This window comes from Lipotes vexillifer, unplaced genomic scaffold, assembly GCF_000442215.2.
Source record: "Lipotes vexillifer unplaced genomic scaffold, Lipotes_vexillifer_v1.1 scaffold1783, whole genome shotgun sequence".
Lineage (NCBI taxonomy): Eukaryota > Metazoa > Chordata > Mammalia > Artiodactyla > Lipotidae > Lipotes > Lipotes vexillifer.
The window spans coordinates 1,745,749-1,760,454 of NW_006777435.1; the positions used below are offsets into that span (position 1 = coordinate 1,745,749).

Consider the following 14,706-nt stretch of genomic DNA (forward strand, 5'->3'; position numbering starts at 1 on the left):
ATGCGCCCACCCGGACTCGCTGCCAATCAGACCACAGCGCCCGACCTCGCGCTGGCACCTGGCAGCCAATCACAGGTGACAGCGGGCGCGCGAGCTGGGGCGTGGGCGGTGGCGGCGTCTGCGGCGCCCGGGGCCTGAGGAGGCGTAGTCGCCTCAGGCTTCGCCAGGGGAGCGCCTCGGGGCCGGTGAGCCGCCGGACGTTCTGGCCCCGCCGTCGACGGGGACCGTGGCGCGGCCGGAGCGGCCCCTGAGGGCCGAAGGGAGGGTTTCTCGGGTCCTCACGAGCGCCGGGCCTGGCACGGCCCTGGCGGGCTGTGTGGGGCCGCGGGCCCTCAGGAGGGAGGGTGAGGCCCAGGCCCTGACATCCCTTTCACCCTCTCCCTTCCCCAATCTGGGCGGGCGCCGCTCTCCGTTAGCCTCCCTCCCCCAGGGGTGGGCCGAGCCGGCCTCCGGGGAAGGGTCTGTCAGGCCCCCGGGCCCCGCCGAGGTCTCCTAATACCTTACAACACAAAACAATGTCAGGGCAGTTCTGTGACGCAGGCCCGGCGGGGTTCTGGAGAGCCGTGGGCCCAGGCGCTGTCAGGAGGGCGCAGCTAAAAAAAAAAAACCAAAAAAACAAATCGATCTAGTGGCTTCTCCCCTGCCGCTGCGCCTGGGCTATTTTCTTGTTGACTGGGCTTCGGCCCGCCCCCGTCCCCTGTGGGAGCCCCGCCGGGCGCCCGAGGTCCAGGCTTTTGGTTTGGGCAGGTGGCAGATGAGGTGGTTTTTACTGAGAGAGGGGAGGTTGGAGGAAGAGGCTTGTTCGAGATTCTGTTCTCTGGTAAAGTGTGAGACGCCTGGTAAACATGCTCAGGGCAGGACCAGATAGGGCCTGGGGGATAGGATGTTCCCGTAACACGTGACTCACCCTGACCCTTTTCTCTGCTGGTCTCTAGGATGCGACCTGCTCCTGCCTGGAAAATCTCAAGCCCCCAGGTTTTCAGTGCGCGCCTGAGGTAAGGTGACAGACATCTTTCTAATGAGGACCAGAGTGGTATCTATCTATCATCTATCTATCTATCTATTTATGGCTGTGTTGGGTCTTTGTTGCTGCACATGGGTTTTCTCTTGTGGCGAGCGGGGGCTACTCTTCGTTGTGGTGCGCGGACTTCTCATTACGGTGGCCTCTCGTGGAGCACGGGCTCTAGGGTGCACGGGCTTCAGTAGTTGCAGCGCACGGGCTCAGTAGCTGTGGCTCTCGGGCTCTAGAGCACAGACTCAGTAGCTGTGGCGCACGGGCATAGTTGCTCCGTGGCATGTGGGATCTTCCTGGACCAGGGCTCGAACCCATGTCTCCTGCATTGGCAGGCGGATTCTTAACCACTGCACCACCAGAGAAGCCCCCGGAGTGGTATCTTTTTTACCCTTAGCATTTTTCTTGTTCTCTCCCAGACTAACACGTTGCTGCCCAGAGAGCGTTCTCCTGCGTGGGTGGGAGCCGACCCAGAATGTGTGTGATGACTAAAGGGCACTCATTGGTTCAGCTCATTCTGGAGCTCTCTAAGTTGCGGCCTTAAAAAGGGGCAGGGGGCTGGGGGCCGGCATTCGCCTGCTGTTTTGAAAGGGAAAAAAGTAAGAGCACCATGGATTTTTAAGCTGTGTAAAGCTGACTTCTACCACGCAGTGAGGCTAATGTGGGCTGATGCACGTGGCCTAAGGTTTCAGCTAATGTATTAAAATAATAAAGTGATGGGAGTCCCCTGGTGGCCTCCGGGTTAGGATTCTGGACTTTCACTACAGTAGCCCAGGTTCAGTCCCTGTTCGAGGAACTGGGATCCCACAAGCCACATGGCATGGCCAAATAAATAAATAAATAAAGTGGTTCATTCGGAGTAAATGTGTTGTGATTTAACATGGTTCCATGGGATTAGTTTGTTCATTTCTGTACCCTTTTCCTTAAGGGTTTTATTTCATGAAGTAATTGAATGTGACTGGATGGGCGGGGTATCTGCGTTCACTTCATGTCAGTAAACAAGACTATATGCCCAGCAACTTGTGCATACAGCTCTGTTGTATAGTTACTTATCTATCGCTGATACAACTTTGAGTCCTTGGCTTGACTATACACGTTTGATTTGACTATACAAGCTTCATGGCATGTCAGTTTTGCCGTGTTTTGTTTTGTTTTGGCTGCGCTGCGTGGCTTATGGGATTTTAGTTCCCCAACCAGGGATTGAACCTGGGGCGCCAGCAGTCAGAGTGCTAAGTCCTAACCACTGGACTGCCAGGGAATTCCCGTTTTGTTTTTTTTGTTTGCTTGTTTTTTAAATTTTGCTGTATTTATAGGAGAGCTATTCTGTGTATGACAGTTCAGAGTTGCAAGTACGACATGTGAGTGATATGGTAACTTGAAATGTCTGTGTTGTACACATTATCTCACAACATAATAGCTCGAAGAAACATATTATCTCATGGTCTGGAATCCAGGAGTGGCTTAGCTGGGTGGTTTTGCCTCAGGGACTCTCCATGACTTTTGTTGAATCTAACTTCACTCACTTGGCTGTTAGCAAGGGGCCTCAGTTCCTCACTCTCTGGGCCTCTCCTTGGGGCTGCTCATGTCATGGCTGCTGGCTTCCCCCAGAGCGAGTGATTCAGGAGAGAATTTGCACCCAAGATGAAGTGCAGAGTCTTTTTCAGAAGTTACACACCTTCACTCCTGTCTTTGCTTAGTCTCACAGTCAACCCTGTGATAGTGTGAGGGAGAGCTACACAGAATTGGGAATACCAGGAGGCGGGATTCATTTGGGGCCATCTTGGAGGCTGGCTACCATACTCATTAATCCACCATGCCAGCCTTTCTTCATATGGTCTCAGGTCTGTTACTATGAGTGAATTATTTGGCTTGTGTACACTTCTTGTATACTAGATCCAATCAATTCTTGTTTGTTCAAGGATATTCTAGCAAGTCTCTTCTTCGGATTAAGTTTTCTGTTTCTCTGGATGGTTCCCATCAGCAAACAGGCTGATTATAATGTCATCTCTCATTAAAAAATCCGTCTTTTGATGACACATCCCCCTTCTGCTTGTTTTATTTCATATTTTCTAGTTATAGGAAAACTTCTGCAGAGTTGGACATACTTGTTATCTCCAAGTCTCTTGTTTTCTTTTAAATCCACTCTTGTCAAGGTCACGAATGAATTCCACAATGTTTAACTCAATGGTCAATTTTTAGTTTTTATTTTATTTGATTTATTGGCAGCATTTATCAAAGTAGTTCATTTCCTCCTCCCTGAAAAAATTTTCATTTAGATTACAGGATGCTTCTCTTTCTTGATTCTCCTCTACATACAATTCTCTCACATACAATATGTGACCTTTGGTGTCTGGCTTTATTCAACTAGCATGTTTTCAGGTTCATCCATGTCATAGATACACAGCAGTGCTTTGTTTTTATGGCTGAATAGTATTCCATTGTAAGCATATACCACAGTTTTGTTTATCCATTCATCAGTTAATGGACATTTGGATTGTGTGCTCTTTGTGGCTATTGTGAGGAATGCTGCTGTTAACATTGTTTTTGCGTGGACTTAATGTTTTCAATTTTTATGGGTATATACCTAAGAGTGAAGTTGCTGAATCATATGGTAACTCTATATTTAATTTTTGAGGTATTGCCAAACTGTTTTCCAAAGTGGTTGTACCACTTTGTAGCAATTGCACCAGCAATATATGAGGATTCCAATTTCTCCACATCCTGTGCAGCACTTGTTATTGTTTCTCTTTTTGATTATAGCCAATCTAGTGGGTGTGAAGGAGTATCTCATTGTGCTTGATTTACATTTTCCTAATCATGTTAAGCAGTATTTCCTGTGCTTATTGGCCATTTGTATAGCATCTTCTTTGGTGAAATGTCTCTTCGAATCCTTTGCCTGTTTAAAAAAGTTTTTTTTTTATTGTTGTAAAAAACATATAACATAAATTTTACCATCTTAACCATTTTTTAAAAATTCATTTATTTTATTTATTTTATTTTTGGCTGTGTTGGGTCTTTGTTGCTGGGCACGTGCTTTCTCTAGTTGCAGCAAATGGGGCTACTCTATGTTGTGGTGTGTGGGCTTCTCATTGCAGTGGCTTCTCTTGTGGAGCACGGGCTCTAGGCACGTGGGCTTCAGTAGTTGTGGCTCACGGGCTCTAGAGCGCAGGCTCAGTAGCTGTGGCACACGGGCTTAGTTGCTCTGCGGCATGTGGGATCTTCCCGGATCAGGGCTCGAACCGTGTTTTCTGCATTGGCAGGCAGATTCTTAGTCACTGCACCACCAGGGAAGCCCCATCTTAACCATTTTTAAGTGGTAAGTATATTCACATTGTTTTTTTCTTTTTTGTTTTTACCAGGCTGCACGGCTTGCAGGATAGTTCCCGACCAGGGATCGAACCCAGGCTCCCTGCAGTAAAAGCGCCTAACAACTGGGAACTGCCAGGGAATTCCCCATTTACATTGTTTTGAAACAGATCTCTAGACCTTTTCATCTTGCAAGATTGAAACTACCCATGCCGTTAAACAACAAACTTTTCCCTCTCCTGCTAGACCACAGTATCCACCATTCTCCTTTCTGTTTCTTTTCTATTGCTTTGACTACTTTGGATACTTCACATAAGTGGAAGCATGCAGTATTTGTATGTAAGCAAGCTCTGTGATGTCTCTTCTTGGCACTAATCCAGTCATGAGGGCCCTCATGACCTTATCTTTATGACTGGCTATTTCATTTAGCATGATGTATGATGTCTTCAAGGATCATGCATATTGTAGCATGTGGCAGAATTTCTTTTTTATGGCTAAATAATGTTCTGTTGTATGTATATATCACATTTTAAAAATTCATTCATCAGTTCATGGACATTTAGGTTGCTTCCACCTCTTAGTTATTGTGAATAGTGCTGCTGTGAGCATGGATGTGCAAATATCTCTTAGAGACCCCACTTTCATTTCTTTTGGATCTATATCCAAAAGTGGAATTGCTGAATCATATGGTAGTTCTATTTTTAACTTTTTGAGGAGCCTTTATACTGTTTTCCACAGCATTTGCACTATTTACAATCCATCCATAGCACACAAGGATACAGTTTCTGTACATGCTTGCCAACAGTTTCCCTCCCCTCCCCTCCCCTTCCTTTCTCCTGCCTTCCTTCCCTCCCTCCCTCCCTTCCTTCCTTCCTTCCTTCCTTCCTTCCTTCCTTCCTTCCTTCCTTATAGTAGCCATCCTGATGGGTGTTAGGTGATCTTTCACTGTGGTTTACATTCACATTTCTCTGATGATTAGTATGTTGAGCATCTTTTCATATACTTGCTAGCCATTTTATATCATCTTTGGAGAATTATCTATTCAGGTCCTCTGCTGATTTTTTAATTGAGTTTTTTTTTATTCTTCTGTTATAAAAGATCTTTATATATTCTTTTATCACATATGTTAGTATCTATATGTGTTCCTTATAACATATCAATGTATATGTATCACATATATATGTGTTCCTAGTCACATATATGATTTACAGATATTTTCCTCCCATTCTGTGGGTTATCTTTTTACTTTCATGACGGTGTCCTTTGAAGTCCAAAAGTTGTCAATTTGATGAAGTCCTGTTATTTTTTCCTTTGTTATTTATTCTTTTAGTGTCTTCTCTAAGAAACCATTTATTCCAATGTTCTTTAAAGAGTTTTTTTAATTTTAGCTCTACTTTTAGTTTCACAATCCATTTTGAGTTATTTTTTATATATATGGTGTGAGCAGGGGCCCAACTTCATTCATTCTTTCACATATGGATGTCCAGTTGTTCCATCAGCATTTGTTGAAAAGATTTATCTGTTCCCCACTGATTATTTTGGTAATCTTGCTGAAAATCAGTTCACCATTAATGCATGGGTTTTTTCCTGGACTCTTGAATTCTATTCCATTGATCTATTCCATTGATCTGTTTCTATCCTTATGCCAGTGCCACATTTCTTGATTACTATAGCTTTGTAAGTTTTGAAATCAGAAAGTCTGAATCTTTCAGTTTTTTCTTTTTCAAGATTGTTTTGGTTATTCTGAGTTCCTTGAATTTTCATATGAGTTTCAATTCTGTGAGAAGGCTAGCCAAGATTTTGATAGATCAGTTGTGGGAGTCTTGCCATTTTAACAATATTAAATCTTCTGATCCATGAATGTGGGATGTCTTTACATTTATTTAGGTCTTTAATTGCTTCAACAATGTATTTAGTATAATTCAGTGTTTTCAGAATAAAAAAGCTCTGCATTTCTATTAAATTTATTCCTAAGTATTCTTTTTTTCAAAAATTTATTTTATTGAAGTATAGTTGATCTACAGTGTTGTGTTAATTTCCGCTGTACAGCAGAGTGGTTCAGTTGTACATATACATTCTTTTTCATATTATTTTCCATTATGGTTTATCACAAGATATTGAATATAGTTCCCTGTGCTATACAGTAGGATCTTGTTGTTTATCCATTCTATATGTAATAGTTTGCATCTGCTAATCCCAAACTCCCAGTCCATCCCTCCCCACAATCCTTGGCAACCACAAGTCTGTTCTCTGTGTCTGTGAGTCTGTTTCTGTTTCATAGATAATTGTGTCTTATTTTAGATTCCACATATAAGTGATATCATAATGATATTTGTCTTTCTCTTTCTGATAAGTATTCTTTGTAACGGTGTAAATGGAAGTGTTTATTTACTTTCATTTTCAGAACATTTATTGCTACTATATAGAAACATAATTGATTTTTTTATATTGATCTTGTATTCTGCAACCTTTTAATTCTAATACTTGTTAGGTGGATTCCTCAGGATTTTGTATATACAAAATCATGTCATCTCCAATATAGTTTTACTTTTTCCTTTTCCATTCTGAATGCTGCTACTTCTTTTTTTTTTTTTTTTTTTTAACTCCTTTTTCTTGCCTGATTGTCCTGGTTGTAGAACTTCAGGTATAATATTGAGTCAAAGTGCAGTAGTAGACATCCTTGTCTTGTTCCCAATCTTAGAGGGAAAGCTTTCAGTCTTTCACGACTAAGTATGATGCTAGCTGTGGGTGTTTTACAGGTACCTTTGCTTGAGAAAGTTCTCTTCTGTTCCTAATTGTTGAGGGTTTTTTGTTTGTTTGTTTTTCATCATGAAAAGGTGCTAGATTTAGTCAAATGCTTTTTCTGCAGGCAGGTGTCTTTTTTTTTTTTTTGCAGTACGCGGGCCTCTCACTGTTGTGGCCTCTCCCGTTGCGGAGCACAGGCTCCGGACGCGCAGGCTCAGCGGCCATGGCTCACAGGCCCAGCCGCTCCGCGGCATGTGGGATCTTCCTGGACTGGGGCACGAACCCGTGTCCCCTGCATCGGCAGGCGGACTCTCAACCACTGCGCCACCAGGGAAGCCCCATTTTTTTTTTAAGGTGTCTTTTTTGTGGTCCTCCACAACCCCTCTCTTTAAATCATTCTCCACTCACCTGATACTTCCAAACCCTCTCCAAATTCTTAGTCTTAGTGAAAGGAATTGCCTCAGAACTAACAGGCCACTTTTAGGTTGAACTCCTACCCTGCTCATATCTCCTTTGTGGGTTCTTGTAAGATGCTGCTCTTGGGAGGAAAGGAAGGAAAAGGGAAAGTGGCTGAATTTCTCTCCTGCCTGCCTGGGTGAAATGTAGTACTCTAACCATACTGTTCTAAGAAAAGGCTTCCCCAAACTGTTGGTCCCCATGATGAGATCTGGCCATAGTCATCCTCCTGAATCCCAGGATTGCAGGCTCTCACATTTGGTATAACAGTGCACCTCAGTGGCTCCCAGACTTGAAGAAAATTGGTTATATCCCAAGTTTGAACATTTCCTACCTTTTCCCTCACCCTACCTTCTTTTGTTGAATTATTTTTATCCCCTTCTAGATAATTATTTTCTTTTAATGAATATTTGAGTGCTTATTGTATGCCAGGACTGCTCTTGGCCCTTGGGAGAAATCAGTGAACAAAACAGACAAAAACAAACTAAAAAAAAAAAAAACAGAATTTCTCCCGTGGATGGAACTAACAGTTCAGTGGAAGAAGAAAGATAGTCAATATTATAAATATGTACATTCTCTTGTGAAATAAAAGGTGATGTTATGAAATTAGGAAAAATACAATAGAGTAGGGTCATAGGATTGAATGTTGGGTAGGTAGGAGTGTTGTGATTTTCGATAAGGTGGTCAGAGTAAGTCTCTTGGAATAGGTAGGTTTGGACATGGACTTGAAGGAGGTAGAAGTGTTAGCCATGGGGATATCTGGAAGACAAGAATTTCAGGTGTAGACTTTGAAGGGAGCAGCAAGGGAGCCACTGTAGCTGGATTGAAGTGAATGAATGTTAGAGTAGAGAGAGGAGAGGTCAGAGAGGTAGCAAGAGTGGAAATGGTGGGAGTTTCCTAGTGGCACAGTGGTTAAGTAATCCACCTGCCGATGCAGGGGACATGTGTTCGAACCCTGGTTCGGGAAGATCCCACATGCCGAGGAGCAACTAAGCCTGTACCCCACAACTACTGAGCCTGTGCTCTAGAGCTCGTGAGCCACAACTACTGAGCCCATGTGCCACAACTACTGAAGCCCGCGCTCCTAGAGCCCATGCTCCGCAACAAGAGAAGCCACCGCAATGAAAAGCACGTGCACTGCAACGAAGAGTAGCCCCCACTCACGGCAACTAGAGAAAGCCTGTGCACAGCAATGAAGACTCAACACAGCCATAAATAAATAAAATTTTTGAAAGAGAGAAGCCCTCAGGTGAAGGAAGGGGTTTACGTCAGGGCGACCTCAAAAATAAAGTAAAAAAAGAAGAGTGGAAATGGTGGTGAGGGTCTGTAAATCCTTACTTTTTCTCTCAGTCCATTCTATAGAAATAGTCTTGTTTTTTTGACAATGAACAACCTTGGCTTAATAGTTGTTCTCCTCCTAGACTCCCAGGCTAGATTAGACTCTATTTTTGCGTTCTTTTATCATCCTGAGCTTATTTGTGAAAAAATATTTGTTAAAAAATATTTATGAAAAAATTACTTTTGTTTTGCTCAGTTGCCCTAGGATAGAATCCAAATGTTTATGGCAGTTTTAAGGATCCTGTGAAACTCCCATTTCCCCCAAGGGTCTGTGTTTAATGGATGTTAAATTCTAAGGCAGCAACTGTGTGGGGTTAATGGAGTAGAGGGAAGAAGGAGTGGTGGAGAAAGGACTTGAGTGCTGTGGTGGAGAGAGAGTGACGGGGTTGGGACAAGAATCTGGAGGAGCAGTAATGGGTGAAAAGAGTCACGGGCAAGGGAAGATGGTGAGGGTAGGTACCAGAGGAGTCCTAGTGGTGTAATCTCAGGAAGTTACTTAAGAGGGACTGATGCCTGAAAAAATCTGGTGTGTGGCTATAACAAAACCCATTTAAAGGGCCGTTGTTGAAATGCACAGGAATAACCTGGGAGGTGGGTCATCACCCACTGTTCTCTCAGCTATTTTTGGAGTGAAACCTCTCATTGGCTCCTTGCACAGCCCTTGGCAACTTTGTTGGTGGGGGAAATGAAGTGATTTTTGAGGACTCATCCCTTAGATCTAGCAGGTCTTGGCATGTCCAACCTCCCTACCCCAAATTCTCAAGATTCTGGTAATTGTAGAAAATAAGGACACTAGAGGAGAAGTGATAAGAAAATTCCCATGGTCTGTTATTACTCTTGTTCTTTTTTTTTTTTTTTTTTTTTTTAAATAATACACAATGTATTTATTTATTTATTTATTTATGGCTGTGTTGGGTCTTCATTTCTGTGCATGGGCTTTCTCTAGTTGTGGCAAGTGGGGGTCACTCTTCATCGCGGTGCGCAGGCCTCTCACTATCGCGGCCTCTGTTGTCGCGGAGCACAGGCTCCAGACGCGCAGGCTCAGTAATTGTGGCTCACGGGCCCAGTTGCTCCATGGCATGTGGGATCTTCCCAGACCAGGGCTCGAACCTGTGTCGTCTGCATTGGCAGGCAGATTCTCAACCACTGCGCCACCAGGGAAGCCCATTACTCTTGTTCTAAATGAACGCATTCATTAACTTATTTGTTTTATGTATCATTCTTTCTCCACTCTTAATTAACTTTTCATCTCGGATGATTGGTTGGATGAAAAGTTAATCAGTATGGTCAACAGCTAAAAATTCTACGAAGATCAGTTAGGTGAAAGTTCAGCAATGTTATTGGAACCCAGTTTATTTTTATTTTTTAAAAACAACAAATTTATTCCCACAGTTTTGAAGGCTGGAAAGTCCAAGATCAAGGTGCTGGCTGATTTGGTTCCCCACTGAGGGCTCTCTTTCACCTTCTTCCTGTGTCTTCACATTTGGGGGGGTGTTGGGGGAAATAGAGAGGAAGCAAGCTCTGTGATGTCTCTTCTTGGCACTAATCCAGTCATGAGGGCCCTCATGACCTTATCTAAACCTGATTATCCCCCAAAGACCCCATCTTCAAATACCATCACATTGGGAGTTAGGGCATCGACATGTGAATTTCTGATTCAGACAAGGTTCTCAGAGTAAATTGATAGAAAACATGGAATTAATGGAGCACACTCTGCTCTACAAATAAAGGTTCATATTGATGAGAGTTACTATTTATTAATTCATTTAACAAATTCTGTATTTGTTGAGCTCCCATGCTGTGCTAGGCAATGTTCTTTGTGCTGGTGATCCAGCAGTCAACAAAAGACAATTCCTGCCCTTTGGAGTTTACATTTTACTGGATAGACAATAGAAAATAATCAAGATAAATAATGTTTATGATATATTAGGTGGTGATAAATGCTTATAGGTGGAAGAGAAGGGAAGAGAAATTGGGAATGTGAATTAGAGGTTGGTTGGAGTATTTGAGAACCTCTCTGAGAAGAAGGCTTGGAACAGAGCCCTGAAGGTGGTGAGGGGCCAGCCATGTAGGTATCTGAATGATGAGCATTGATATTACAGGGACAACAAATATAAAGACTCTAAGTAAGGTAAAGTGTTTAGTTTGTTCAAGAAATAGCAAGGAGGTTAGTGTGGTTAAAGTGCAGTGGATGGGGGAGAGGAGTATGAGATAATTGCAGGGGACAGTATGTAGGGTTGGAAGTGTGGTCTTATAGGCATTGGAAGGACTTGGCCTTTTACTGAGTGAACCAGAAAGGCATTGGAAGGTTTTGAGCTGAGCAGTGATGCAGTCTAATTTGTTTGAACAGCATTACTTTGCCTGCTATGTGAAGAGACAGGTGGAGTGAGGCACAAAGCACTGTTGGATTTAAGTTTAGTAGGGAAGTCAGGATTAGAGGGAGAAATTTAGGAGACATCAGTGTTGAGTTGGGGTGAGATTATCAAGAGAGTTCATTCCCAATTTGCTAGACCTGTGCTAAGCGCTTGACATTGAATTATGCTATTTGTTGACCATATGTAGATACTCTTATTCTATTCTTTGAAGTTGACACTTCTTTTCTGTATTAACATATATGAAATCAGTATGTGTGAATCAATTTATATATGTGCATTTAATATAAATTTTCTTCCAATTCTAGTACAAAACAAGATGCCATTGAATATTTGATGCTTTTTCTTTTTTTAAAATATATTTATTTATTTATTTATTTTTGGCTACGTTGGGTCTTTGTTGTTGCGCAGCTTTCTCTAGTTGCATCAAGGGGGGCTACTCTTTGTTGCGGTGTGCAGGCTTCTCAGTGCGGTTACTTCTTGTTGCAGAGCATGGGCTCTAGGCACACGGGCTTCAATAGTTGTAACATGTGGGCTCAGTAGTTGTGGCTCGCAGGCTCTAGAGCACAGGCTCAGTAGTTGTGGCACACGGGCTTATTTGCTCCGTGGCATGTGGGATCTTCCCGGACCAGGGCTTGAACCCGTGTCCCCTGTGTTGGCAGGCGGATTCTTAACCGCTGCGCCACCAGAGAAGTCCCGATGCTTTTTAAAAAGAGCTGTTACTTCAAGTCTAAGAAATAAGGATTTTTGCCTTTAAGATACAGAAACACATTTAAAAGTTATAAATTTTCCAAAAAAGATGTAGCTGGGCTTCCCTGATGGCGCAGTGGTTGAGAGTCCACCTGCCGATGCAGGGGACACAGGTTTGTGCCCCGGTCCTGGAAGATCCCACATGCCGCGGAGCGGCTGGGCCCGTGAGCCATGGCCGCTGAGCCTGCGCATCCGGAGCCTATGCTCTGCAACGGGAGAGCCCACAACAGTGAGAGGCCCGCGTACCACAAAAAAAAAAAAAAAAAAAAGATGTAGCTGGTTAGAATTCCAGCTTAATCCTCTTTGACTCCAGACCCCATGTTTCTAAACACTGCACAATGGTGCTTTTGTAAAAATACTCATACTTTACATGTGATTTCACCTAGTGATTAGTTGTTGGAGTTTTGGGTTTTCTTTTTTTAATAGGAGAGATCAAAATCAGCATAGGGCAAAGCTATGATTCTAGAGTCGTATAGACTTGTAATCATACGTTTTTAAGCTGTCATTTATCCTCTTTAACTCTCAGTGTCCTTATCTGTAAAATAAGGATGTTTATAAATACCCTAGAGTTTTGGAGAGAAATAAATAACGTATTTTTCTGTACTTAACTGATGTGTAGTATGTTTATACTTAGGTGGCAGTTTATATAAAGGAAGCACTGGGACCTGTGGCCACACCCTTCAAGAATAAAAAAATTTAGAAAATGGAACCACCATGTATGTTATGTGAAGAACAAGAGTCAGAACCACAGAAAAGCATAGAAGAAACCAAACAAGTAGACGATGAAGATGCTGAACTGATTTTTGTTGGGGTGGAACATGTAAATGAAGATGCTGAGCTGATCTTTGTTGGGATGACCTCAAATTCAAAACCAGTCGTTTCAAACATATTGAACAGAGTTACCCCAGGTTCGTGTTCAAGGAGAAAACAGTCTGGTCACATCAGAAAAGGTAATGCTCACAAATTGCGGCCTGTAAGTCATGTGATGCCTACATCAGAAGCAATGACTGTCTTACCAGTTTCTGACTCTGAATCAAGATCAACAGATAGTCCTATTATTATTGAGCCTTTGTCTAAACCTGATTATAAAAATAATTTACTACAAGTCGTGCCTGTTAGCTCTCCAGAGTTACGTTCTCCTCCTTTGATTACCTTCACAAGTTCATTGCAGCATCCAGTAGGAGCAGCACTTTCTACAGGAGGTATGAATAAAAGTCCTCGTGTAACAAAACGACTTTCCACTTCTGAAACAAATAGCACAAATCCCCAAAGGCCTAAACTCAGTAATGGAATCATAGGGGGACACTCTTTAGCTCTGGCCCCTTCAGGTATCTTTCATACAATGACAGCTCAGCAAAGCACACCCTCAGACAGTGTTCATACCTCATTAAGCCATGTTCAGAATGGAGAACCTTGTCCAACAGCTTTTCCAAAGGGCAGTGTTCATTGCAAGCCTATAAGTCCTTTTGGGGAAAATGGACTGGCAAAAACAGACTTTTTGAGTCTAACAAGTCAAAACAAGACTGTTGATCCCACGGAAGGAAATCTGATCGTGTTACTTCATGACTTTTACTATGGACAGCATACAGGAGATGGGCAGCCAGAACAGAAGACTCACACAGCGTTTAAATGCCTCAGCTGCTTGAAAGTTCTAAAAAATGTCAAGTTTATGAATCACATGAAGCACCATTTGGAACTTGAAAAACAGAGGGGTGACAGCTGGAAAAACCATACTACCTGCCAGCACTGCCACCGCCAGTTTCCCACTCCCTTCCAGCTGCAGTGTCACATTGAAAGTGTCCATACTTTCCAGGAGCCCTCTGCAGTCTGTAAAATCTGTGAGTTGTCTTTTGAAACAGATCAGGTTCTCTTACAGCACATGAAGGACAATCATAAGCCTGGCGAAATGCCCTACGTGTGCCAGGTCTGCAATTACAGATCGTCAGCCTTTGCTGATGTAGAAACACATTTCAGAACATACCACAAAAACACTAAGAATTTGCTTTGCCCATTTTGTCTCAAAATTTTCAAAACTGCAACACCATACATGTGTCATTATAGAGGACACTGGGAAAAGAATGTTCACCAGTGTTCCAAATGCCGGCTACAGTTTTTAACTTTCAAGGAGAAAATGGAGCACAAGACCCAGTGTCATCAAATGTTTAAGAAGCCTAAGCAACTAGAAGGATTGCCTCCTGAAACAAAAGTTGTTATCCAAGTGTCACTGGGACCTCTTAAACCAGGGTCAGTGGAATTAGCATCCATTACTGTGAACACATCTGATTCTGAACCTTCACCCCCCAGGTCTAAAAGCAGAATTTCAAAACAAACCCATTAATTCTACTTTCAGTAAATCTGAAGCACATACTTCAAAGTTAAAAACCCCACTAAAAACAAAAAATCCAAATCATAACATTATTCAATAACATCAAATATAGTGAAACCCAATGGATCATTTATGAGGTTTTTCTAAAAACTTATGAAGTACAATATTGTTTCATCTGAATTTTGAGATATTATTAAAAAATATATTACCTGATTTTCATATAACTGGCTTAACACATAAAAGGTGTGTGTGTGTGTGTGTGTGTGTGTGTGTGTGTGTGTGTGTGTGAGGGGGGAAGAGAGAGAAAAAGTGAAAACCTATTATTTTGGTATTTCGTGTTATTTGTAAGTTTGAAAGCTCTGCTATACATATAATCTGTAGAATTTTTTAACAACTTAATT

The 14,706-nt window shown here is 42.5% G+C and overlaps 1 protein-coding gene across 1 annotated transcript; it reads left to right on the forward strand.

Moving 5' to 3' along the window:
- LOC103085486 (zinc finger protein 280B) lies at window positions 1–14,096 on the forward strand. Its single transcript, XM_007472101.1, is given in 4 exon segments — window positions 1–75; window positions 158–344; window positions 13,404–13,975; window positions 13,977–14,096. Coding segments are annotated over 4 exon segments (954 nt in total).
- Window positions 14,097–14,706: the final 610 nt, after the last annotated feature.